This window comes from Rousettus aegyptiacus, unplaced genomic scaffold, assembly GCF_014176215.1.
Source record: "Rousettus aegyptiacus isolate mRouAeg1 unplaced genomic scaffold, mRouAeg1.p scaffold_m13_p_1, whole genome shotgun sequence".
Classification (NCBI taxonomy): domain Eukaryota; kingdom Metazoa; phylum Chordata; class Mammalia; order Chiroptera; family Pteropodidae; genus Rousettus; species Rousettus aegyptiacus.
Window position 1 is genome coordinate 7,336,787 of NW_023416284.1, and position 27,880 is coordinate 7,364,666.

Below are 27,880 nucleotides of genomic sequence, written 5' to 3' on the forward strand. Positions count from 1 at the left end.
TGCTGGGGGGGGTGGGCAGGCTGAATGGGGGCTGAAGAGGGACCTGCAGGTCTGACTGCTTCTCACACAGTCTTTTAACCAATCTTGCTCCCTGTTCTTCCCGTGTGCCCCAGGCCTTCGGGCGTCTTGGTGCCTCCATCTTTCTGAAATTCAGCGGGTTTACCATGCTCATTAGCTTTCTGCTCTGTGGCTTCCACTCCCTCGGGCTTACATTTCAGCACCACTTGCCCGGCCGCTCTTCAGCTTCTGAAATATCGTTGACACCTTCTCTTTATCCTTCTGGATTTGCGCCATTTGTATCCCTTTGCTTTCACTTTGGAGGGGTCTCTGGCTTAATCTGTCATGTTTAATCAAAGGCCTGTACAATTTAGACTTTTCGCTAATCCATTCACCCTTTCCTGATGTTCTTTCCCCTCCACATCCAGCTAGTTAGTCCGAATTAATGTGGTTTCGCTAAAATCCAAATCCCGTATTTCTGCTAAAACATTCTTAAAGTTTGATGTTATTGACAAATAACAATAACATTACTGACATTTTTAAATTTTCACAATGAGCTAGGGACCGTTCTGTGCACTGCATGTGTGTTATCTCCCTCACCCCCACCCCCCTCCAACTTTCGAGCAGTGTCTGCCGGGGCGTTCGGGGGCCTGTCTCTCCCAGGGAGATTTAGACAGCATCTGGAGCGAAGCCGCTGCTCGCCCCAAGCCCAGCCTTGAGTCTGGTATTGGCCTTTAATCTCTCATTCCGTATGTTGTGAAGAAACAGGTTGTAGAAGGCTCTTGTCAGATCCCAGGAACATGAAAGAAACAGCACACCCCACGGTAGTGACATGGCCCTGTCACCACCCCTCACTGAACCATAAAAGCGCCTCAGAGGGGCCGGCAGCTGGTGAGGGGCTGTGCTCTGATCCTGGGTGCCGATGGGTGTTTTGCAGTTTCCAAGGGAAGTTGCTGAAAGTTTTCTTATCTCGACACTCCAAGGGCAAGAGGTCTTTCTTCAAAGAGAGGCGCTCGTTTCAGAGAGAGACGAGGGAAGAACGTACAATTACAGGTCTTCCCCAGTTCTGGAGAAGAGATGGGAAGGGGCACGGTATTGGCCGGTGTGAACAGAAGGCAGGCGTCTGCAGGGCGAACACGGGGTTCCCACAGCACTGCTGGTTCCCACGTCCGTGACTCCAGGGCACAGCGCGTCACCACTTTGCTATTTTTTAGCTGTGGCCCGGAGCAATGCCCCCCCCCCCGTTCATTATCTCCGAGGTGAGATTCCTTTGACTCATGTGGAAAGGGAATAATAATGCCTGCCTCGGTGGGTGGTGATATGGGTATGGATGAAATGGTACAATGTATATGAAGCACTTAGCCTGACGTGTGGCGTAGAGTCAGGGCTCAGGAAATGGCATCCGTCTGTATTTTCTCTGAATGTAGGGCGTTGAGCATAAGTGAAAACAGGGATTATAAGTCTTTAGCTCTGACTTTTTCCCTGCCCCCGAAAACTTGCTGACCACTTGCTATAGTGCCAAGATGAGGGGTTCACAGCTCCCCGTTCTCTTTCTCACACAACAGACAGTTAAGATCAGGCGTCTGCACCTAGGTGCAGGCACTCACCTGGGCGCTCAGCCTTCGTGTGCGAGAACCCCCTGGAAAAGGTGTGTGGAGGCCACGAACTCGCTCTGAACTCACTCGTGAAGGGCAGGTGACCCCAAACTATTGTTAGTGTCTGCTGTAATCGATATGCCTCTGGGTTCGAGCAGAGTTCAGCCAGAAGCCCCACATGACACGGAAATCTGTCCCGGAGCCAGGTTTGTCGGGCAGAAGCTATGCAGCGAGCGTCTCCAAACCTTGGCATCTGTTGTCTGCCGAGGGCAGGACGACCGAGCATGACGGAGTGCTTACGGAAATGAGGATGGGGCATGCGACCCCATAACAGCTGACACACTGTTTCAGGCCACCGTTGCTCATCCAACTCTCGATAAACAGCTTGAAAAGCATTACGTGGCTTGAAAAGCATTCTTCAAAAACGGTTATGTTTTCCAGACGCGTGACAGCCCACTGCCCAGTATTGTTGAGGGGTTTCGAATTGTATAATCAGATCCCCCTCAGTGGGGCTGTTGGAGCTATCAAGGGCTTATCTGTCTGACTCCCGCCAGGCCGGGCTCACGACAGTGTTATCATGTGGGCTGGGGTCCCCGATGTCTGTTAAAAAAGGAAGTGCTCTCGGGTTCAGGGCTGGAGTTTAAAAGGAAAAAACCATTCCATTCTCAGCAACGTGTGATGGGCTCTTTAAAACATTGCTTTCATCATTCTTGAGTTCATGATTTCTGTATAACGAAAGTAGAGCTAACTCTGGGTTACCGTAAAGCTGTGAGCCTTTGAAAATGAGCTTTCTCTAGATAATAAATGTTCATTTCATAATTCATTGCAAAGCTCATCTTCTCATTTGTCCTGTTTGCAGAAATTTAGCTCCCGTCGCCCTTTGTAAGTCCCAGGAAATTCTGGGTGTCATTAAGCAGGAGAGGCTGCTCTCAGGAATGGCATCAAGGCCAGGCAATTCATTTGGGGCTTAGAGTCGTGTAGACCATGTGATAAGTACAAAGTGCTCTTCTAAGAGATTTTTAAAACGCATTTATTGAGGTCTAATATGATGCTATAGAATTTAGTTTTGGGAGTAGGATTCATGGGATTTTATTCTTATGCCCAAAATGCCAAAGTGGAGCTGACTGAGTAGCACAGGGCATCATTCCGATTTATCGTGTTAACGTGACCGCCATTCACGTTCTTTTTATCAGTCTAGCATGAGCTTCTCCTAGACTCAAGTCTCTGTAATCAAAATACCCTGCCTGGATGTTCCCTGTGTGCCAGAGGCAGCGTGGCCCTTGGCAGAACAGGGTTGCAACTGTGAGACCAGAACCCTGATTCCAGCCCTGAAACTACTCTTGTTTTGTGGCCTCGTGCAGACAGCTTTTTATCCCCTCCTCAAGTCAGGCTCGCCTCCCCCCCCCCCACCCCGGTCATCCCTGTGTGGCCAAGGTGAATAACCAGTCGTGTGACCCCCTGGAGGACGGGCACAGAGAGGGCCATTCTCAGGGCTGTCTGGCCATTGAGATGAAGAAAGCCCAGGCAGGACATATGAAAGCTTGATAATGTTATCTAAAAATACTAAGGCAGTAGTTACTCTGATGCAGGTTTGTCCCTAAAGTATCCTGAGCACGCCTTGGCCTCGGCCCGAACCTCAGCCTGGCTCAGCACCATTTAAGCTGGTTACATCTAATCCCCCGAGGGGCTGCATCTGTGGCTAGGCCTGCCCTGTCACTGCTTCAGCCCTTCCTCTGATCTCACCTCGCGAAAACTCAAGTGGCCCCAGATGTGGCGGGCAGATCACATGGGGGAGGGTGTGAGGACAGCCTGCATGACACACAGCATGCAGGCAAACCGTTGTCACGGACCGCTCCCCCATGTGTGGTCATTGCAGAGGTACTTGGACGTTTAGTTTCTTTTAGCCAATATGGAAAAAAAAAAGCCTTCCCAGAGGCCAGTTTGCACCAAGAAGGGATGTGTGTGGTGTGAAAAAGCGAATTCCAAAGCATGTTTCCTTTTAGTTCCCAAACTCGTATCAAGCCTTTGCCCGGCCCGCAGCGCTAGAGTAGACAGCAGTGCCGAGCGGCTCGTGGACAGACGCGGGCAGCAGCGAGTCCGCCAATGGCAGCTCCGGGCCTGTGTCGTGGCCGCTGCTGCATCCTGTTTGTGAGCAGCGTGTGTTCCTGCATTTTTGGAGTCTGGCCTCTTTAATCATGGTCGTATGTCCCTGGGATATGGTCATCAAAGTGACCCTGAGATGGAGACAGCCCAGCAGGAAGTGGGAGCATCCAGGTCACTGTTGACAGGTTCTCCATGTGTCTTGGCCTGTAACAGAGCCTCATTCTCAGGGGTGGGTCCAGTTTTCCAAATTTTAACATATCAGGGAATCTCAATGCATCTGGGCTCACGATGGGCCCAAACTAAGCCTCCAGGAGCCCTCCTGTTACGCACCGACACCTAACCGAGACGGATTTATTTACGAGCGTTGATGTAACCTGTGTGATAATGTGTGTGCAGTGCTGAGTAGATTGTCCTGGGAGATGGGAGGCATTGTTATGACTACAGACTTAATTGAACCCTGAACTTGGGATACGACTACCTGGAGACAGAGTGAATGGATTACACATTTTTCTTGAGAATTTCCTAAATTAGCCTACCTAACTCTTTCTGGCCTCTTCTTCCTTGACTTAAGTGGTTCTCTATAAATTCTATTTTTAACAAACCAGAACTAGTGATATACAATAGAAGCATTACCATAAGAAAAGCGGTTCTCAATTGCAAGTGACAGTTTCCTGTGATCCTTTCATTCCATGGCATCTCCTTTCTACCCCCCAAAAGGCGCTTCAGGCTTCGGAATGACAAAGTCATTAGCTCGCAACTAAGTGCCAGCACAGCGGGCGAGGGAGGGAACTTAGCGAGGGAAGCATGAGGATGTGGGTGCCGTTCCCATTCAGAAATCCATGGTTCAGGAAGCTGGCTTTCCTCTTACCTTCAGGCTGAACCAGGCTCTGATTCCAAACAGATCACTGGCCTCACGAGAGCCCTCCAAAGGCGGCCGCCGCTGCCCAGAACTGGAAGACGCCCATTTGCATGTTGTCACTAGCATGGGATTTCTGGTCTTGTTTTTAAGCGAGCGTGGGCCCCCGTCTAGGATTGCGTAGCAGCGGCCGCGGGCCCCAAAGACACAGCGAGCTGGCGGGAAAGCACTTAAGAGCCGCCCGGTCCCCCTCGGAGGCTTCCTGCCTGATCCTCTCCCCACGCCTTTGGTTTGGGTTGGAGTTGGGGCTTTTTCTCTCTGTTCTGCTTATACCTTCTTCCTTTCACACCCGAGCTTCGGCTGGGAGGTTTCTAGCAACCGCTCCAGACGTCCAGCCTCGTTTGACAGGTAGTAGACCACCAAGGCGCCGGACATGTGCAGTGAGCCGTGGGGCCACAGCTCCTCCCGTGGAGTGCCGGGACTCGCCCCTCCGGTCATCAGACGGCACCCCCTGGGGTGCGCCGCAGAGGCACCCCCCAGAGGGAGTGATCTCTCAACCCAGAGTGAGGTCCTGCCCATGGGGCTGCTGTTTCACCCTTCGTACGTGACTCAGAGATAGTTAAGATCCAGGATGAGAGCACGTGGGCGGACTGGGCGGGGCCGATGCATGGGGCCTTCTCCCGCTCGATTCCAGAGACCAGATCTGCTGCGGACCCCTCCTTTCCACGCACACGCATGTTCACGGGCACGGCTCACGCACCCACCCTGACAGCCAGGCCTGGAGGCCAGTTGACTTTCTTCTGAGCGAACATTGGAAGGGGACCAGCGACTCGTCAGTGTTTGCATTTGCACCCCCCGTGGGACCTGGGAAGGCTGGGACGTGGCTGTACAGCTGCGGCTCGTTTGAGCCTTGCCGGTTTGAGCGGCCAGCTTGCCCCCCCGGGACCCGAGAACCCACAAGTCCAGGTGGGGGTGCGACACAGGAGGACTTGGTGCCCGGTTCACAGAGGGTTTATCAGAGATCAGCCTGCAGATCTTGCTTTGTGGGAACAGAGTGCAGCCGTCCGCTCAGGCGCGGCCCGGGGCCTGCGCGTGGGGCCCAGGGCCTGCTGGGATGGGGTTTACACTCAGGCTGTCCTTTTGCCCTTCCACTGAACTCTCTTCATTTCAGTCATGAGCAAACAGTCAGGGCCTGAACTAACAGCCCCGCAGCCGTCCGAAGCTCGGCTCGCTTACAGCACCGAGCAGAGGGAGGGCGGGCCGCGTGGGCCGGCCCTGGCCGAGGAATGCGGCTTCGGGGTTCTGCTCCATAAATTTAACCAGCACGACGAAAAGGAGATAATATGAGCCTTCGTGATGATCTGAAAGGGGGAGGTTCTGTGTCCCATTGATTGCGGTCTGGCCCGGTGCCAGGCCCAAGCCTGACCGACAGTTGAACCATATCGTTAAGGCGTGTAATACAGCTCGAGTCTTGTACTGCCGCCAATGAGTACATATCCACAGGGCAAAAGTTTATGGAGAGTCGAGGCTGTCCTGTTTAACCCCCTCACACTGCGTGCAGCAGGCCCAGCTGCCACTCAGAGCCTGCCCGTCTGAGGTCAGAAAGGAGAGCCTGCACGGGTCCTTTCTTCCGACCGTGCTTTTCGGGACTGGGGAGAGGGGAGAAGCGCCGTGCGCAGAGGGTCGGGGCGCAATGATGGTTCCCTCCTCCCCGGCCAGAAACGGGACACCGCAGTGCTGTGAGTGGGCAGCGCTCTGCGTGCAGTATGACATTGCCACAGGAAACAGGCTGACACAACAGGAAGCCTGCGTGTCCCCAGGAGGATGCGCTGGTGGCAGAGGGGGTCGGACGCTGATGGCAGAGTGTTCTCGTCCAGCTGCCGGGACTCGGGGTGATGTCCTTGGCCTCCCCGCTGCCCAGCCTCCTCGAAGCCCATGGATAATTCCCCTTATGGCCGCCCATGGCCAAGCCTAAATGCTGGAACGGGGCCATGGTGGGGTGTCCCGTGGAACGGCCTGTTAGCCTGGCGTGCTGACCAGCAGAGGCAGGCACCCCGCAGGGCCTCGGCCCGCCACCAGCGGGGGCGTGGGGAGGTGGGCACGTCTGGGGTCCCGCAGTCATGCTGCGCTGACTAAATGGACAAAGCAGGCTTGGTGCAAGAACAGTCGGAGAGAACGGGCTGCCTGCGTTCAGAGGACCCTAGGGGAGGAATGGGTTATGGGGCGGTGTAGTCCCGTCCATCAGCCAGGTGCATCCTGCGGCCAAACTGGAGACCTGCCTGTCCATGCCCGAGCATGACGTGGGTTTCTGCCACTTCTGCTCCAGCTCGTCTGCAGCACACAAGGCCTCTTAGGCAGCTCCCTGAGCTCGGAATGATGGTCCAAATACTAAGGCTTACACGAGCCACTCACCGTGCTAAGCACCTCACTCGTGTCACTATTCATCCTCACAACAGCCCGGTCAGGTGGGTGCTATGGTTTCCCCATTTTTTACAGATGGGAAAATTGAGGCACAGAGATGTCTAAGGCAACTTGTCTAAGATCTCAGAGGCAGTGAGAGAAGGAACCAGTATCGGAACGCTGGCAGTCCGAACACAGGGCACACAAACAACTCCTAACTGCCGCGTTCCTTCCGGGGCATCTCTTGGTCTCTCCCAGCAGAAGATGCCGTGATTTCAATCCAAGGTATCTTGCAGGTCTCAGATCACTTCCTTTTGGTTGTTGGATGTGGAGGGTGGGAACTGGATATCTGCCTGTGACCCAGAAGATGTGGGAAAAGATGCTGATGCAGTTAGGAGAGAAGGTCTACAAACTTTGGACCTCGCAGCGTGAAGCGTGCTTAGCACTTGCCCTCACTCCGGACCAGCTTGACCTAGAACTAGGTCGCCGAGCTCTGTGTCCAGCAGCTGTGCTGTCTCTGGTGCTTCCTTCGGCACGCCATCACCCCCACCCCCCGACCCCTTCCCAGATGATGAACCGCAGTAGCCTTCCGCGTTCAGAGCTTGTCAGTTTCACAACACAGCAGACACGTATCCTGGCTCCGGGTTGTCTTTGCTCTGCCATCCGGCCAGGGCCGTCTTTCACCAGCCGGTCGCCGGGGAACGCTGGCAGGTACACAGTACAGGCAGCCTTAGAAGGAAAATGTCCAGGTAGCATGTGCTCGCCTTCTTTTGGTGGCCAAGAATAACTTCTGTTTATTTTGTGCTGTGGGGCCTAAGAAAAAGTTTCTAGATGTAGAAGAGATTGGAGGGCCAGACAGCTCTGAGATTGTAGGAGTCTATATTTTGTTATGCTTCCATGGTCAAGGTGCTTGAAGAGCCTAGAAGTAGGCTCTGGTGGGGAATCCCTGGACGGAGCTAACTCTAGTCTGGGCTCCAGACCTTGGTACTCCTGTCTTTTAATGGGGCGCCTATTTGGGGTTCTCCTTGTCATGCGTATAGCTCATTTTGCATCGAGGAGCTGTGCTGTGGCCAGCCATGGGTGTGAAGAGAGAGATGCTGAGAGAGCAGCGAGCAGTTGCCTTGGAAGGCCGCCGCTCTTTTGAATTGTTTTCGTCCGTTTCACGATGATGGCAGATGCCAGGAGGTAGCCAGGTCACCCACTAACTGGGATTTATAGAAGTTCTTATCTGCAAAAATCTTAAGACGGAAAGGACTCAAAAGTTCCGGTGCTTCATGTGACATACGGAAGGAAATCTGGTCCGAGCTTCTGGCGTCAGTGGTCCTTTGGAGAGGGAGCACTGAAGAGTGACAGCTGAAGAGCCGCCTCTTGTCTCGTGCGACTCACCTTCTGTGGGCATCCGTGGTGTCCACACCTGCTTCTCTGCACCCCGAACTCGGTCTTTGGAAAGCCAGGGGCTTGCCCTCCCTAACTGCCTCTGCCCCCCAGGTCCAGGGGGAGAAACAGACCCTCCGCTGGCAGGAGGGGCTGGAGCAGAGGTTTCACCATGAGCGCCGTGGGACGGGTGCTGTTGCCTCCGCCCCAGACAGACTCCCGGATGCACCTGCTTCTCCCAGAGGCAGTGAGGCCCAGGCGGAAGCGCTGGCGCCGACTGCTAACCGGCTCTGCTCTCGCAAGCCCGTGTCCTGGGGCCTGGGGCGGCCAACTGCCAAAAACACGCGGTGGGGCGTGAGCAGTGGCTGGCACCAGATTCGTCGGAAAGGGTCTAGCATCTTTCCTCACTGCCTCCCTGGCTCTCAGCAAGTTCAAATACATTTTGACTCCACATTTTTTTCTAGTCCTATAGAGGCAAGCCCCAGTCCGACAATTTAAATGGATTCAGTCTGGTTGGTTCTTGTTTCCTAGGAGGACAAGTGCTCTGAAGTTTTGGTGTCAGCTCTGACCCAGGGGGTGCATGCCTGATTTTTATAAAGGCGTAGAAATGCACCTGAGATGACCCCAAGTCCTTTCCTTTCATTTTTTGATTTCTTACCACCTGGACCATTAATTCTGCTTTCAAAGGGGGATGGGGAAAGGGGAACATTTCAAAGCGAAGCTGATTTGGTCTCTGAACCAGCTTGTCTTCTAGGCTGTACTTCACCCTGATGAGAATCAGAAAGGACAGTCTGTAAGCCCCTGAAACGCAATTTCCAGTGAAACACGAACTTCACTCTAGTGGCTCTGCAGCTGGAGAGCCTCGAAACCGGTTCCAGATGTTCTCCCTCCCTGTGTTAGGAAGGGAATTTCGGGCAAGCCGGGGGGCAGAGTGCTTTTGCTTTTACCCATTCTTAGAGCACCCCTTTTGCAGTTCACGTCTCCCTCCATGGGGCTCGTTAGGGAAAGTGCTATGAGCACCTGGGTCCGTTTTAGCCCTGCCTGACCCTTCCCACTTGTCAGTCAGGAGGACATGCTGCTCTGAGCCGGTCAGTTACTGCAAGCAAGAGAAGGCTTCTCTCTCCCTGTTCAGGGTTAAAAAGCACCCTCTGGTTGACAGAGCAATGCCCTGACCCTCGCCGCCATCCAGCACAGTGTAGGCCCGGCCTACCAGCCTTGGGAGAAGTGGCATTCAGAGGAACGGTCAAGCCATGGCTCCCTCCTCACAAGAAAGCCATTCTAGGCAGGGCCTGGCCGTTCTGACTCATTCTTTCCGAGTCTGCACCCAGCTCGTGCTTGTTTATAGTAGGTGATGGTAGGAATTGGTACTCATTCATGCTTTGCTTCTTAAGTGTGCTTCAGACACTCTGCTGTTTGTGCCTGACTGCTCCCTGAATCATCTTTTTAAAAATTAGTTCTAGCGTTTGAGTTTAAAGATACATACAAATGTAAACTGTTCTGAGAATTCAAACAATATGTGAGTACTTACAGCATATAGACACTGTTCCAAAGGCTTTGCAGTAATTATGTCTTTTATTCTTATAGCAAACCAATTAGACAGGTGCTATGATTTCCATTTTAAAAAAGAAAACTCAATCCCATTGGCCATTAATACTCACCAAAAGGCTAATAATGATGACCCTGCTGGGTTATGTACGAATGTATCCACGTACACACACACACGTACACAGATGTACGCGTAGGTGATTTTACATGAATAGGAGAAGCTGTATTGATGTCTAACACTGACTCTATAAATTCTTTCCATTTCAAAAATAAATCATCCTTTTTAACATTTATGTAATAGTTAATTACATATATACAACAGTATACTTAAGTAGTTCTCTAGTGATGGATGTTTCCCATTTTTTGCTATTGTAAGCATCTTTTGCATATTTCTTTTCATATGTATGTAAATCTCTCTTTAGGGTACATTTCATTAAAAAAAATTGCTAGGTCGAAGGGCATATGCGTTTTTCTATTTTGAGACACATTGCAAGTTGTCCTCTAAGAAGGTGAAACCCTGCACTCCCGCCTGCGGCGATGGAGGGGGCCCATTCCTCCAGCCTTCTCCCAGCCTGCCGTTCACTCAAACTTCAGTCAAGAATTGCCCGAAGTAGATACTGCTCAGAGAAGAAAGACTCTTCTGTCCTGCCGATCTGAGAGCGTGAACGTCGCAGTGTTACTACTTGAGTTTCTTCGTTTATCACAGGTGTCGAATCATCTTTTCCTGTTCCAGTTGGAGTTTTTGGAGTTTTTCTTCTGTGAATTATCTTCGCATCTTCTTTGTGCCCCCCTCATCCTTTTTAAACCCCTTAAGGTTAGAATTGGTCTTCCTCTTTAGCATATTTTTGTTTATTCCCATCCTGTTTTGAGCCTACCTTCTAGATATTTGTCATTTTATCAACGTCTCATCCATGTTAGTATGTATCTTTTTTTCCCCCAAATATTAGTGCAATTTAGAGTAGCTACTCGGTGAATTTCATTCATGGAAGGTGAGGTCCACGTCATGACTTTGTCACTGTTCGTAGGTCTTCAGTCACTGGCTTTAGCATTAGCAACAAGGCATCCCTCAGGTAGTTTCTAGGTTGCGGTGTGGTCTGTTAACTGGCTTCTGTCTTGTTATTTGTTTCTCCCCCGGGTCCTGCTGTGAAACTTGGCCAGTTAGTACTGATGACCGATGCCATACATTGTCGTAGTCATACAGACTGCTCCGCCTTGGGCAGAGCCCTGCGTGGAGCCTGCCCTTCCCAGGAAGCCCACCCTGCCCTCTAGTGTGTGGTGCCAGGGCCACCTCAGCTCTGTCGTCACCAGTGCATGGTCTTCTACAGTCGTTTCGAGGACATAGGTCTTATCTTCTCAATCGGATTGTAAGCTCCTTAAGGTCATGTGATCGCCTTCCTTGGCAGCCCTCCAGGATCTCCAGGATGCTTGACACAGTGATGGGCTCAGTGTACATGTTAAAGAGATTTTCATCAACCGTCATGCTGGCGATAAGTTTACTGAGTCCAAGAAAATCAGGAAAACCCAAGATCAAGTTAGTCTTTGCCACTTAACTGGCCGAATGGCTTTGGACTAACTCCGTCATCTCTCTTGGGCACTGCATCTCCCCCTGCATGAAATAGAATACCAATGAAACACGCTCCTATAAGAAGGCTGTGAAGACGGGTGTCCAGTGCAGGGTCAGCTCGATAAACGCAGCTGTGGAGACGTTCCGTGGACCCCGGGGGCCCACCCGTCTCATTGTGGTGTCTTCTCACCTAAGGTCAATGGAAAAGTCCAGATGTAAGAGCTGGTTGAGGTGGCGATACACAGTTTTTCCAAAGAGTGGCCTTGCAGGCTCCCATGCTCCTCTGCTAAAGACTCTTTGTTGAGTCCGAATCTGTTTTTGTTTTGTTTTTTTTTTTTTGTTTTTTCCCAACATGGAGCCATCTAATCATTCAGGGAGCTAGCGCAAAGCCACAAGTTTAAAACATGCCAATCTCTCTCTCATGCTCTGCCAAGTATTCTTAAATAGGAGTATGAGTGCCCGCCCTCATGTGCACACACATGCACTTGTGTATATGTGTGTTTGTGTGTGTAAAATGCTTGGAAATAAAAATATGAGATCAGATTCTGCCTGGCATAGCAACTACCATCTCTAATAGCCTCTACGCATTTTGCCAATTGGACTTTGATTGGTTTCCTTCTGTTCTATTTTTATTTTGTAGTCATTTTAACGTATAGCGAGCCAATTCCTTCAAATAAGATATTGTGTCATTAAAACCTGTTGTTTGGTTTCACCGCCATGGGCCCAGTTTCAGCAACACCGGGGCCTGGGAGGAGGACTCTCAGTGGCTGCTGCCCTGTGACCCGACCGCAGCAGGGCCCCACCGGTCTGCGACGCACGCGAGGCAGAGCTGGCGGGTGGGCTCGGGTGTCACCCGCGTGGTGGACTCGGCACCTCCACCCCACGGTGCCAGCTCACGCCCCTCCTCGGCCGCCTCTGGTGGCCCTCGGCCCTGCCGTGGCATGTAGCATGAGAGCCTTTCTGGCTCACGTCACCCTAGTGTGCTGATTAGACGGGAATCAGCGAATCTGTTGAGTGCATGTTTAATGTGACACAGATGTGGGACATGCTGCAGATCTTTCTGCTTTACGAATTTTCAGCTTTTTGCATTTCATCAGTGTTGCTTATTATTTACAGAATGTAACTCGAGACAGCAGAACAGATTGTAATTTTTAAAAAAGGTTCGGGGGGTGATGAGGCCGCAGGGGACCTGGGAGAAAAAAAAAATCCAGTAGTGTGGAATGCTGTTTGCTGTCCAGACCAAACAAACCAGTTTGCCAAGGGCGGATGGACTCTGCCGATCAGCCCCATTCATGTTCACACTGGCGGCACGTAATTATAAGGCAGCTTGACCTTCTTATCACCAAGTAAACAATAATCTTTTGTCACCACGTTGAGCATCATGGCACTAGGCAGAAACGGACCCCTCATAGAGGCACCAAAGGGCATCGCCGAGCTGCCGGCTTGTGTTCTGCTTCCTTCCTGTCCAGAGAGAGAGGGTACCGCCGAACCCAGTCCCCACTCGGACACACGGGTGTCCTCCACGCATTGTTCCTGCTCTGGCTTTGTGACCAGGCACTGTGACAACAGCCAGGACAAAGACAGGGCTCGTCTTTTGCCTGAAAAATCAAAGATGCTCTTGAGGGCATTGAGACGAAAGGGCAGAGCCAGTTTGACACAAGTTCAAAGAGAAGGTGCCATCTCTTGCTCATAGAGGGGCAGGTTTGATTAGAGGTGGCCTTGGCATTTTGAGAGAGCTTGGCCATAGGCTACATTTGAGGACAAACAATAAAAAAGCACTAGCTGGTCACAGGAAGATGAGGAGTAGGTAGTTGGTTTCTTTAAATCAAAAGAACCTAAAAGTTGGGATGGAAATAACGAAAGCCATACAGTAAAAACCCTTTGAAGGAGTCCTCGGGATCCGAGCTAGCGCAGAGAACCGGTGACCATGGCCGGGAGGTTCTGCGCTGCCCCGGTGCCGGGCGTCAGGGCTGGGCCGGGCTGTCCGCGGGGAGCCAGGCCCTGCTGCTCTTTCCCTTCCTGGAAGAACGCAGGCGTGCACGGCACCCCGAGGCCACCAGGCCACTCGCCAGGTGCCCCCGGGAGAACATGACCGAGGTCAGGAACTTTCTAGTGTCCCTCCGTGAAGGAATGGCCAGCATCCTTATGCCCCAGGGGTCCCTGGGTCCTTACCAACTCCCGGCCCGTCTGGGAGGAGTTCCACGACAGACTGCCTTCCCCACCCCCTTGGCTTCAGAAGCAGCAGCTGTGGCTCTCCTGCCACCAGTTGTAACGGGCTTGTGGCTGCTGGTCTCGTGTGTGCATTGCACACCCACTGTGTGCTGGGCACTGTCCTAGGTGCGGGGGTGAAGTGGCGCGGAGGCGAGGCAGAGAGCTCGGAGTCCATGTAGCTTCCATCCAGCTCTCTGCACACTGTCCAGGCCATGGCCGGGTCAGACCCGCGCCCCTGCCCGGGAACGACTGGAGGCTGGGAAGGTGTCATCGGCTGGCTCTGGGACCCTCCCAGGCTCTCAGTTTCTCCCTCTACCACATGACGTCCAACCTCAGGGCCTGAAGCCAGTCCTGTTTACCCCTGTGAGCGTGACAGCTGTGCCGAAATTGTCATCCTCATGACAGTTAATTACAGTCCTTGTCCGTTTTTGAAGTGTTTTCTTTTCCAACTCACCCTCCACCGTACTGTTTGATAGTAAAAGGTTGTATAAAACATCCGGCCTGAGTGATGGGTAGTCTTGAAACAGCAAATAAACGAATCACAGAGCGGGCGCCATACCTGCTCTGCTTCGGTCCTGAGGGAGGGCCCTTCACACAACTGAGGTGCCCGGGGCGGGGGCGCGGGGTCACCAAGGACACGGCCGGCCCCTCTTCAGCCAGGGCAGCTCCATCTTCAGGGGCTGGATGGATTCAGGCTGTTTGACAAACTCCATGTAGAGGAAGTGCTCCCCCACTGGAAACCTCTGTTACGTGAACTTTAGTAATGGCAACATTCTAAAATTATTCATTCCAATTCTAAGAATTTGCCATTTGGTGTAATTCCTTGAACTGCTGGGTTGTTTGGCTCTAGCTCTTAAGAAATTGTTTTTCTTTAAGCAAAGAGGGCGTGATGGGACAGGCCCAGCGAATAAACACGGAGGCCCTGGTTCCTTAGCAAACACCTAAGTATCTGAACACTGAGGTGTTTCTGACGAGTCCCTCCTACATGTTCACTAAGTCAGGTCACCCATAGTGACTACAATTTTAAATCTAAATTTCAAAAGTTTTGCGTTTCGGTATCTTAATTTGACTTGACACCCCTGAATTCTGAGTAGGGGCAGGAGAGAGGGAGGCCACTTTTATAACTGTTATGTGCCAGGCACTGCGCTGTGCCCTCTGCATACATCATCTCAGCATCGTCAAACAAGTATGCGCTCACCTGTTGACAAGGAAACCAAGGCCGAGGACGACCTCGTAGCTCCTTCACGATCACTCAGCCCTTAGGTAACCAGGCTGGGATTCCGGTCTCTGTGGGTCTCCTTCCACCACGCTCCTGTATGTCATCTGTCTCTGAAAAGAGATCAGCTTTGGGGAGGAGAGAGATAATAGAAAGATTTTTTTAAATTGTGTAATTTGCTAGCAGTCCATCTGAAAATATCTGGTGTATTTAGTTTAGTCAGCTTGTTATCATTAGGATTTGTACTTAATAACCACAAAATGAAGTTACCAGGAATTGCGTATTTTGGCCCATGTGAAATATCTCGGGATGGGCACGAGAGGTGACAGTTGAGCAGGGAATTTGGCGATGGCTCGAGGGACGCCCATATGTAATAAGCACCACACTCTGGTTCTGAGGGTTGCACTGAGGACGCAGGTGAGGCCTGCATTTGCAAAATGCCTCATTTTTGTGATGACGTCGAAAGTTGCAAGCCACTTTATAAGCCGTCTACTTTTATTTATTTATTTATTTTTAAAGCAGAGCCACCCCAGAATGCATGTTAGGCATTGTGGAACTCCAACCCTGTGGGGCCGCAGTCTCACAGTGACAGTGAACTCTTGGTGGGAATTCATTATGAAGCCGGTCTGGACGCCAGTCTGCTGTGCCCCTCCTCCAGCCGCAGGAACAGGTAGTCTTCCCCCGAGGCAGTTAGTTGATGAGGAAAAAAGAGGAAAAAACTACCTCTGGAATGGTTTTGTTCTTAGAGTTTCAATCCCAGCAGGCAGATCTGTTGGCATTAGTCCTACCAGCTGTCACGGTTGCAATGTCATGGGGTCCCCAAAACATGTGTTAGGTTGTAGGAAGCCTTGACCCCTATAAACAAGTCAGGTGTGAATCCCAGTGATGGGAGAAAACCCAGCCCAGGAAATGTGGTCCCCCACTGCAGGATGTCAAATTACCAAAAACTTAACAGCAGCAGTAATAGCATTTCTAACGATTACGTGAATCAACATCTTTACCACATTTACAATCGCAGCAATACAATGTGGGATTTTATGTGTTGTTACACAGATGACTTCAGAACTCCGGGGAGAGGGAAGTAGAATGTTGTTAACAAGAGGGAAAGGAGACTATTTCAGTTTGAAGCCGTTTCCCCAATAAGAAAACGAAGTGAGAAAGGTTGGATGTTGGACCCTGGCCCACCTTGGGCTTCAGCTGCCCGAGCGAGGTTGGGGCCCCCCTTGTTTATCCGTGGCCCCCTCCACGGACGCTGCATCATCATCATCATTATCATCATCATCATCATCATCATCATAGGGAGCATTTTCCTGAGTGTCTCTGCTGCACCAGGTGCTGTGGTAACCGCTACACCCATATCGACTGACTGACGGCTCACAGCATCCCCGTTATCATCCACAATCTATAGACGAGGAAACCGAAGCTCCACGAGTTCACACAACTTGCCGTAGGCGGACGTCGTAAATGGTGGGACTGGGATTCAGCCCCAGGCAGCCGGGCCGCAGAGCCCATCCTGTCAGCCATCACTGCCCGTTTCTGTTTATCCCTTATTAGACTCCGATATGCTCCCGGGAAAAGCGATTCACTCCCGAAGGCCTAGTGCTGGCCTGCGCGTGTGACAGTCAGTCAGGGAACGCTCTTTAAACGGTGCGCAGCAGGGCAGAGGCAGCACGAGCCGTCCCCAGGCTCTGAGTGGCTCATTTTCCTGGCCGCCTTAGTGTGGATCCTCAGCTACGTGTCCCGATTAGGGCTCCTTTCTGCCCAGCCTATTTTTTCCATGTGTCCAGAGTCCAAACTGTCATAGCAGATATTTGGTACAATTTTCTTGGTTCAAAGTTTAATGTGGTCAGAGTGCAATAGTTATTAATAAGCCTGTAGACTGAATGCTGTCTTTGGGTAGGTTCTAGAAAGTGGGTGTGTTTGGCGTGGAACCCTGAGGAAGAATTTCTGATGTAAACTAAGCCAAGCTCTGGAGTGTTCCCCCTTCTCGGAGAGCCCTCTCTGATTTCAGGTTTCATTGAAAGAAGCGGAATTTCTGCAGAAAAAGAGCTTCCTTGCTGCGTGTTTGGGAGTGGACGCAGTGGGGAGGAGGGCGCTGTGGGTCAGAGGTCAGGGACAGCGCATGGCAGGCTGGAACCTCCACGCACTGTGCCTCAGCGGCTGTCGGAGGAAGGTTCAGCCGGTTCCTGCCCTGGGGTGTGGAGTGCCGTTTAGACAGAGGGTTGAGTTCCTTTGGGGGCACCGACGAATGTTCGAACCATTCAGCCGAGAACCTTGGTATCTTGTAGCTGTTACCTATTAACCGTATGTGCAGAGATGGTCTGGGTCGACCTTCTGTTCTCAGCCTACCTGTGGGTGCCCAGTTGAGCACAGTATACATCAGTGAGATATTTAATTAAAACAAACATTGCAGACACGCACGTAAAGTAGATGCAAGCACAGTCCATCACTGGTTGGGGCCAGTCCACACCGCCCCTGAGGAGGGCAGTCAGCAGTCAAATAAGCATTCTGTGAGGCTAGGAAGTCACATGTTTGACACACACACTTTCTCCTCGTTTAGTGATTGTTGTTGAACCTCACTTGGTTGACAGACATTGGCCGTGACAGATTTCTCAACCGACTGATAACTTAAGCCACACAGGGGTACGCGTCTGTGTGTACAACATCTGTCTTCAGCTAATAGAACTATGACATAGTTACTCATCGTAGACGTGAAGAACACATACCGGCTGGCCAACCGTAGACCCTCAGGCTGAAAGGCGAGATCGACCGAGTGGAACTGGTTAGATCGTCCTGTGTCACCTTGTTTGGATTTATCGTTGCTTAAAGAAAATGACATGGATTGTTTTCATTACTCAGATCGGTTCGGGGCCTCCGGTACGTGGCAGAGAGCACTGGCCAGATGCACGCTTCTTCTGTATCGATCTCCCTCGCTGGGTGCATCTGCAGTGCATCAGCCACTGTATCAGCAGCCCCGTCCCTCGGGGGCGCGTGGTCCAGGCCGCGCAGCCGACTCCCTGACACGCTGCTGGAGTTCAAAGCTCACGCTGGCTTGGTGCTGACATTCGGGATTAGCTGGTTGACTGGAAGGCCTGCTTCTTTCTGTGCACTGTGAAATTGATAAACCGCAGCAGCCGAGGCCTCAAAATGGCCGACCAGCCCCCAGCTGGCAGCAATTAAACGCACACCGCGGACCCCTGGCCGAGCAGAGGTCTGCGGAGGCAGAGTCGCTGCGTGTGCACGGCACAGACGCACGTCGTAAACTGCCTTTTATGTCGAGTGTTAGGCAGAGACGCCGTCAGCTAATGAGAGGTGAGCGCGCGGGGTTTCGCCACCCCTGGTTTAACGATCTGTTATCCCCAGGATGTAGTGCCAGGCCCGGCCCTAGACGCAGCCGGTCTCGACATAAAGGTGATCAGGGGAAGAGGAGCAAGTTGGCCAGGGGACGGCCGCCGCCGGTCCGGGCGGGGGGCCTGAGCAGCTCGGGAGGCGGCCTTCCCGCCCCGGCGCCCGGGGCGGCCGCTCTGCACCTTCGTCGCTGGCCCCATCGCCTTCAGGTGGGAAGGAGCGGGTGGGAGTGAGAAGGCGCCCAGATGCCGTTCGGTGCCGTTTTGCACGCATTGAAGCAGCAGAAATGTAAGAGTCCAGCCCAGTGCCGTCTGTTAACAGCATTTACGTTTACTTTAATTTACATTTTAAAAATTCAGTTCCTAGTCACACTGGCCACATTTCAGGGGCTCATTAGCCACACGTGGCCAGCAGCTGTGTGTTGGACAGAGCGGTCCTAGACAGTACCAGGTGCTGGAAAGATGGATTACTAGGCTCTCTTAAGCACAGTGTCGGTGGGAGTGTACGTTGGTTTAGCCACTTCGAGAAGAATTTGAATTGTCCTGTTGGGTGAGCATTCAGGCCCCATGATCACTCCTAGACATACACCCGAAGGAGCACTCGCCCGTGTTCGGCAGGAGACGTGCACAGGAGCGTTCCCCGCAGCAGCGATTGCAGTAGCAAAACCTGACGATAGCCCAGGCGCCATCAGCAGGGAGAAGGGTGAGGACGGTGCGGCCACACGGTGGACACTGGCGCGCAGGCGCAGCAAGGGGCCGACGGCCGCACTCGAGGGAACGCCGGGTCGCTGCGGTCTGACTTCGAGGGGAGGAGGTCAGCCCCAAACCAGAAGAAGGCGGTGCCGTCCTTCTTCAGAAGCCCCAAGCAGCAAAAATCTAAGCCTGTGCCAGCGCACACTTTGAAATGTGATAGGACTGTACGAAGAAGAAAAGCGAGGGAATGGGAGATAACGAGAGTCAGAGCAACAGCTCCGTTAGGTGGGGGAGGAACGGGGCAGGGCGAGGGGCTGGCAGAGGGCCACGCAGAGGGACTAGGTGACGGTCAGTGGTGGAGCTTTCGGGCTGGGGTGGTGGTTTCACAGGTGTTTATTACATCATTTAAAATGAACAAAGAAAAGGCCAATGATGCTGGTGCGCCTTGAGCTAAGGATAATGATGAGTCCAGTTTTAACAAAAGAACATAGAGTCCTTTCCTTCCCAGTGGTGACGGGCTCCTAGGCACGCACACAAAAGTGTCGTGAGGACAGCCACTTGACGGTGGACCCGCTGCATTACAGACTCGCAGAGTGCGAACGCGCTAGGGTTCCTGTCGCGGACCGTCATGCTGTTTTCAGAGGGTGACGCGACTTGGTCACGCCCTCATCGGCCCGTGAAGGAAACGATTCCATCGCACAGCGGCCTGCCCCGAACAACGTCCCGTTAAACTTTTTACTGCCTTACGAGGTTCCTGTTTATAAACGTGTTCACACAGTGACCTTAAGCTTTCCCCTCCCCACAACCTCCCAACTTGGGCCTCAGAAGTTAAAACTTCAGTTGAGTTTCGGAGGAGAAAGAACCATTTTCCAGGTACCAACAGTGATTAGGTAATAGGGGATCATGGGGAGGATCCCTTTAATCCAACTTTCCGCTTCCAGTAAGAGTATCTCTGAATCCCCGCCTTCTAGAAGTAGTCCCGATATTTGTAAAACTATTAAGAGAAGACCGGCCCCCGTACGGCAGTTCCTCTCTCCCTCTCTCCTCTACGTCCCTGTGAACATGAGGCTCGAGCAGCACGGCGAGCGCCCCAGCAGCAAGGATCCGAGCGCCGTTCCCAGCCCTCCCTTGGCGTTTGGTCGTTCACAAAGCGAGCACCCGGGAAATGGGAAGATAGTTCACAGCCTGTCGGGACGGCAGATAAGAAACGCAGCTTAACATGTGGGCAGTGCGCACCCACGGGGGGCTGCTCTGCTTTGGTATTCTCTGTGTTTGGGTAGATTTGTAGTTTGCAAGTGAGAAGATAGTGTGTTGGGAGGTAGGGGTGAGGTCGGGTCGCTGAAATTTGGGGGAGGCCCTGAGGGGGGCCACCGAGTCAAGAAATAGCCAAATGCATTTGACAGAAAGCCATTTGACAGTGTGGTGACCCAGAGCGCACTTCCTTACAGTCCCGGCTGCCCCGTAGTCGTTACAGACGTGACCGCCAGGGTCTCAGGGGCAGAAGCAAGCGCCTTGCCGCAGCGTGTCCGGCTCCGTGGAGCCCCACGGAGACGTGTGGGACTCTCTGTAAGCTTTCTCCTCCTCAGCAGCATGTTTTTCCCACTGTAGGTACTGATGAAAAGATGATTTTTTCTAAAGAAAATGTGCGTGTGCCATCAGGGACACCATGTCATGTCTTTGCCATCATGCCCCTTCCTGTGCTTTGACCAGTGGACTGGGCAGACACCACCCCCCCCCCTTGACCTTTCTGTCAGGAAGTGGGAATCTCGTTAGCGCCCATTTCCCTTGACTTCATTGACCTTCAAAGCCCAGAATCTCCAGCCTTCCCGCTCTCTGCCAAAGTTTGCATGTCACCTTTCCTTTTTTAGCTCAGTAATCAAAATGGCCCACATACCGGTTCCCCACCCACCAGCACATTCATTCATTCATTCATTCATTCAGCTAATACGTATGGCCTGTCCCTCCGCCACGAGCTGGGCACTGCTCTAGTTCCCAGGATAACAGCGAACGGAGCAACATTCCTCTCCTCGCGGTGCTTACATTCCAGATGGGGAGCCAGGCAGGAAACAAACATTTTATGTAAGTGAGATGTGAAGCAAATGCGTTTTGAGCACAGGACTGACACGCTCTAACTTGTGTTTTGAAAAGGTCATTCTCCTTGCTGTGAGGAGAATGGAAAAGGATGGAAACAGAAGTTACAAGGGGCAGATGTGGGGAGAGGGGTCAGGCCGAGGCCTGCAGCGAAGCATGATGGGCAGCGGGCGCCGCCTTGCCCCTTCGCAGGGGTGAGGAGGGCGCAGAGGGTCTTTGAGTTCCTGCCACAGCCGCCCGAACCTCGTCCAGGAGCTTCATGGGGGCAGGATGGCAGCACTGCCCTGGGGAGAAGACACTTCACTGTCCTAGGCAGTGTTTGGAGTGACAGGGAAGTGAGGACAGAGCTCCGCTCCCCGGAGAGCCCCCGCTCCCCCCCCTCGGTTCCCTTTACTCGCAGTGGTTGGCGGCACCCTTCAAACAGCAGCTGATGGGTCATCGGCGGCTCCCCACCTGCCCTCCCGACTCAGCCCACAGCTGGGATCCGAACGGTAGGCCTAAGTCTTGCAGAAGGAATCGAGACTCTGCCTAGTGGGAGTGTGTGTGTATGTGACGTAAATAAATTTTTTTTACCCATCCCCTTAGTGCAGATTATTGCAGCTTCTTTAGAGCCCCTTTGCATCCGCCTTGAAGAGCACAATTAAGTAGTCCTCGGGGCATTCTTATTATTAAACTTTTAAAAATTCACCACTGGATTTCTGGCTTTTCAGCACATAGCAAGCATCGCCCAGGTAGAGGACTCCAAACCTCACGGCCTAGTGAGCCGGGTGTCGGCCCGGGTCCAGGAGAGGTGCGCCGTTATCTCGGTGTTGCAGCCAACCCACTGCGTGTCCTGTGACAAGTTCCTGGCCATTTCTGTCCATATGGCTACCCCAATTGGCCCCCGGGGCCCTGTTTGCCCTTGCAAGTACATCTCTGCACTACCGTTACGGTCTTGAGGTGTGAACTTGGTGTGTACGCCGATCCCTCTCTCTGAGATGTGTCTAGAGGGTTGTTTTGCTTCAGTGGAATCCAGGAACAAATAATGAAAAGTACAGCGAGTACAAGGCCGAGGACAGAACGGGCACACTCTTATCAGTCATCTGAAATATGCACAGCCTTTCCAAGACAAATACGGACTCCTGTTTCTAGGAAAACACCAAAAAGTACTTATCAATTATCCCGTATGTGCTTTGTGGAAAAAGACGGCATCAGCCTACCCCGAAAGCTGCAGCAAAGCAGAGTCCTCTGGGCGCCACCAGCTGTGGAACCCAGGCTGTGACCCGGGACCAGTGCGTGGAGGCTGTTTCCTGCCTCACGTGACCACATGCGCCTCGCCCTGTGCCCTCACCCTTTGGATCAGCTGAGCCCCCCTTAGAAGAAACCCGGAAGGCAGGGGTGTGCTCGCTGAATGCCCAGGGTCTCTCCCTCTTCCCTGACCTATTGCAGGCCCAGAGACGCCTCTCCTGAAGAGAGTCCTAGAAAAATGCCGTGTGACCAGGTGGAAGTCCAAAGTTAATGACAGGAACAGGAGCAGCCACCACCGGCAGGTGGCCCGCTCCCTGTCAAGCGCAAGCGCAGGCTTGACGGGCGTTAACGTTATCTGCTCTTCACAGCAGTCCCGGGAGGCAGGTGTCGGTATCCCGTTTTACAGAGAGCATTGGAACCCAGGGTGAAAGCCGACCGACCCGTCCTCAGTCACGTGGCTAGGAAATGGCAAAGACGAGGCTCTGATTCAGAACCGGAGTCCTCGTCCCCGGTCTTAAGCGCACAGTCACCACCGCCCACGGGGTGCAGCGTGTGTGCCGTGGTGAGCTGTCACGCTGGACAAGGAGGCACACCGCTGCCACCCGACGCCTAACTCTGCCCTTTGTCCCCTCCCCATCCAGGACGCAGGCGCAGCGGGCACGGAAGCCGCGCGTGTGCTCAGGCCCCCAGGGGCTGCTTCCCCGCTACTCGGAGAGCCAGGCGGACGGGCAGGAGCAGCTCTTCAAGCTGACGGACAACGCCCAGGACGAGGCGTAAGTGGCGCCGTGGGGAGCTGGGCCCCGCGATCACCGGGCTGTCCCTTCTGTCTGAGTCTGAGACGTTTCCCTGCGACCCTTCGGCCGTGGAACCCGTCAGAGACCCCTCGGCCCAGACGTTTCCTGGGCTTAGATAGAACTATTTGGAAATGGCCTTTTCTTTAAAGCAGTGGTTTCCAAACTGAGTTCCAGGCAGAACCTGGACGTTTCTTTCTAGCAAATGGCGGTCACTTTCTACTTAGCTCACAGAGAGATGGCAATGGAGAAAATGGTCTCGATTTTATGGCTGTTTCTTCCCCTTTAAAATTTTCTTAAATTTGGTGTTTCATTGTTTGATGCAGAAAACTAGTGAAGCAAAACAAGAAAATGACAACTAGCAGCTGAAAAGCTGGGGAATACAGGTTTCTTAAGATCGTCGAATGCGGATGTTTATATACCTGGGGCCTTGTAGCATTTTCAGTTAGTGAAATTATTCCAGGTTGATGGGCTAGAATTCGGTATGTCACTATTTTAGGATATTCCGCAGAGACCCTTTTAGTGTGAAAAGCTCTATAACCCAAATAGGTGTTAGGACCACCAGCCCAGAGAAAGCGGTTAGTTATGCCTGGTGAGTAGGAGGACGCTAGTTTAATTTCTTTCAGTGCTCGTTGATCACCTTCCGGGTGAAGCAAGCTGCACAGGGTCCCGAGGGCCGTGAGTGTGTGTGGGGGCGTCTGGAGTAGCCTCCAGTGTCGTCGGTAGAGACAGCGTTACGCTGTTGCAGTATTTGAATGGGGACGTCCACCATCGAATCCAGAGTTCATTTGTTGCGTGCTGCGTCGGATGGCACCTTCCCGCAGGTGTTTCGTGTAACCAGCCCCCCTGCGGCATTGCCGGAAGGGCCCTTGATCATGGGGGTGCCTTACGTTATCCTTGTCACAAAATACCATAGACTGAGTGGCTTAGGTGACAAAATTTATTTTCTCGCAGTCCCTGAGGTTGGGAAGTCCAAGATCACGGTGCTAGCCAGTTCAGCTCCCGGCGAAGGCTCTCGTCCTGGCCCGCAGGCGGCCGCTTCTCCTTGTGTCCTCACGTGGCGGGGAGAGTGAGCGCTCCGGTGTCGCTCGAAAGGACACTAATCCTGTAGGATCAGGCCCCACCTCTTCTGCCTCATTTGACCCTCATTCCTTCCGTTCTCCAGACAGTCACACTAGGGTGAGGGCTTCGACCTGGGAATCGGGGAGGGGGGCACTCAGCCCAAAGCGCGCATCGTCAGCTCGTTCTGCCCTGTCAGTCTGGCCTCAGCCTGGTGCTCTTCCAGGGTCCAGGTCCCCAGGTTGTTTCACCCCAGGGAGGACTGTGTGCTCCTGCCTCTGTTGGGGAGGGTTTGGTGCCATCGCCGCCCTTCGTAGCACTTAGCTCCCGGAACGTTCTGACTTGGATCAGAAGCCCCAAGTCAGCCTTGGGTCCGGCAGGGCGTGATGCATGGCTGGCTAGGATGGCAGCCCCATGAGCACTGGGACTGCTGTTCCTTTCACAGAAGAGCCCTCAGCACCTAGAACAGTGCCTGGCACGTAATGGGCGCCCAGTAAATATACGTGTCATGAACGATGGCCGAATAGCTGCAGGTTGGCATTAATACCTGTCCCCTGTTCCATCCGCGGGGGTTTTGTGGTCAGAGGTTGAGATTCTGAATTCGTGTACGTGTGCTTTTAATTTCCATCGCTGGTTCTTAGGAAATTCATTTTTAGTAGCATGACTTGCATCAGAAACACAGGGAGAAGCATGTAGCACAGTGACGTAGGGTCGCTCCCAGGGACGCGCACACACTGGAAACAGCCGTGGAAAGCTGAAAACTGGAATCGAGATGAAGTCAGTAAAATGGACTTCATGAAACTCTTAAAATTCATGTGAACTGGGAAGAGACATTGGCATGAATGGATTTTGACTCCACAGATGAAAACCATGTATCTCCACCGAGTTGTGCGTTAAATCTCACCAGTGCGCGTGGAAGGAGGCGCGTGACCATGGCCTTCCTCAGTGGGCAGGAAGTCGCCGCAGAACCGGCAGGCGTTTCTCTGAGGTCTCCTTGGTCGTCAGGCTGGTTCCTCACAGTGACGTGAACGTTAGAGTCATCACGTTGCAAGGAAGGAGTTTTCAGGAAAAGCACACGAGTGCCAAATTATACCTCTGACTTTTATCCTAGAACGGTAATTAAAAACATGTTTACAGACCTAATTATTTGCATATTTTCCTTCAGAGTTAACCCCTTAAAAGGGTCTCTAATACTTTGCTCTACTGTTCTAACTAAATGTTTCCACATTTTTTTCCAGTTAGACTCACTGTTTCACTTCTGGAAAGTACTGTGTAATTACTTCCTGATGTGCTGAATACCCCACAAAGTCCCCAGCGCCACGGTCACTTCAACTTTGTTCTCCCAGATTAAGTTTCAACTAATTTTTTTCATTTTATTTAATTAATTAATATTAAAAGAATAGTCACTGACATGTGATTTAAGTTCTGGCCAGCCAAAGAGGCTTTAATTTCAAATGAATCAAATATTTCTCTGGTATGTTGCAGAATTATCATGGCTTCCCATTTTTCTCAATTTTGGTTTTTAAATAGGATCCTGGCTTAAGCTGATGTTAAAATCAAATTTGTCCTATCTCATTAAATTAAGTTTTCTTTATAACTAATGTCTATCTGTAGCCAGAAACCTCATTTTCATTAAGAAAGAAAAAAAGAAAGAAAATTTAAAAAGTACTTATTTTATTTCTAATCTTTCATCACAAAGTTGCATACTGGTATTATAAGCATAATAAACAACTTTCATCACAAAGTTGCATACTGGTATTATAAGGGTGGCTGTTACCATTTTTAAAAAGGTGCCCATGAGTAACCCGCATGACTTAAGGAGCTCCTTCTAGCATACTGTTTTCTGGAGTTTGACAATTGGACTGTATTTTCAAAATGTAGGTTTAGAAAATAACATGAGATTTTTTTTTTAACACAGAAAAATATAAAAAAGAAAACAAAAATAGCCTTCAAACTCACCAGCCAGACAAGTCTTTTTTGATGAAATAAACTAATGTACCTCGGTAGCAAATTCAAAGACTACAGAAATAGAATAAAATTCTCCTTTCTTGCCCCCTTTGTAAACATAGCATTTCTTGTATTTTGTGTCTTGTCTATCCTTCTTGAGAAGTTGAGAGAGAGAGAGAGAGAGAGAGAGAGAGAAATCAGGAATATTTTTTTGAGCACAGGTCGTGGTGTTGATTCTGATAGCATATAATTATAAATATAAACCTTATAGTAATATGTACAGTCTCACAGCAAAAACAAAAAGGTCCTTTTGAGGAATGACATAGAATTCATTAGCTTCCTTTTCTAAACCAGGAAATAATCTATCAATAACCATTGACACTTAGGGAATTGGACATCCTTTGATAAACACTGAATTGAAACTCTCAGCTATTCTGATCGAGGTGAATGGCTCGCTCAATCTTTAATAAGTTAAATCAAGAGTTTTGAGAGAATTCTTTAACTTTACTACAGGGTAAAATATATCCACCGTCCAAAGGTGCATGTGCGCTGGCAGATTTCATTGGACTTCACAGTGTTATTTCGTCATTATTTTCCAAGACTACCCAACACACGCATGTATTGAATCCTGCCGTGTGCCAGGACACGTGAGAGATTTGCTCTTTCCTCGACAGGTTCACAGTCTAGCAGGGGAAACAGTCAGTATTACCAATTATCTGTAACATACGATGATGGCTTTTAAAGCAGGAGTGCGAGCCGTGTGGTGTGGGGCCCCGGGCGGAAGGGGTTACTTTATGCCTGAAAGCTGGGCGAAGCTGTGGACAGTTGCCCTGGTCCCGCAGGATGAGGAGGAGTGTGCCGAGGAGAGGAGAGAAGCGGAGAAGCGCCGGGCAAGCGCAGGGGGCAGAGTTCATGGCGTCTCTGCAGACCTCGAGCCAGCCAGGTGCCGCGGCAGCTGGGCGGGAGGACAGGACGGGCAGAGGCGGGGAAGGCGGGCTGCAGGGCTGCGTTCTGAGAGCCTCTGCGCCGTCCCACGTCCCCGCTCTGGGCGGCGGGTGGGGAGATTTCGAAGAGGGTCCTGCTCGAAAAGACATGTTACCAGTTGTAACCTTGACAGCCACAGAGAGCTGGATCCGGGTCGGAGAGACCGGAGGCAGGAAACCGGTTAGGAGGCGCCGGGAGCAAGGCAGGTAGAAGCGGAGAGGCCCGGACACGGTGGGAGACGGGGCCGGGGGGACAGAGTCGAGAGGGGTTAGGAGGTGGCATAAGCACGGTCCGGAGACCGGAGACCGGCTAAAGTGTCTCCTCTGAGCGAGGGGCGGGGTTGAGAACGATACTGGGCTTCTCGCCTGCTTGGGTGGGTGGAGATGCCACCAGCCGCCACAGGTGGCAGGCGATGCTGAAGGAGGAGGGAGCTGGGCGAGAGAGGGCCTCGTGGGGGGTTGGCAGCCAGGCGCTCGGGGTGGAACCATGCTCAGACACAGACCGGGGGTCCCGGAGGGACTTGAAAGGGGGCACACGGCAGGGGAGAGGCCGATTCTAGGCACATTCCTGGGGAAAGATGACTCAGAACTTTTTCGATTTTGAAATGACTCCAGAGTGAGTAGACTATCGCTGTATAAATGGAGTTAATAAAGCAAAAGTAAGTAAGTAAATCAATCAATCAATAAGAGTGGAGGTAAAGAAAGGACTCAAACTGAAAAGGGCGGTTGAAACGAGTGCTGGGCAGGTTTCTCTCTCCCTGTGGCGCAGTTGGTCCTGAACCTGTTGTCCACGTGTCCTGTCAGAGGGACACATTCCTCCGGCCCACCGAAGCGAGGATTTGTGGGCGCCCTCCCCCAGCATCTGGATAATTCAACATCCG

General features: G+C 52.0%; 1 protein-coding gene across 10 annotated transcripts in view; it reads left to right on the forward strand.

Annotated features, from left to right (window-relative positions):
- Positions 1-27,880, forward strand: part of VPS13D (vacuolar protein sorting 13 homolog D) — a 216,958-nt gene that overhangs the window by 180,518 nt on the left and 8,560 nt on the right. For all 10 annotated transcript variants that reach the window (XM_016149454.2, XM_016149446.2, XM_016149452.2 and 7 more), the window contains one exon: positions 22,861-22,992. In XM_016149454.2, coding sequence (XP_016004940.2) covers positions 22,861-22,992 — 132 coding nt within the window. The remainder of the gene's footprint in view (positions 1-22,860; positions 22,993-27,880) is intronic.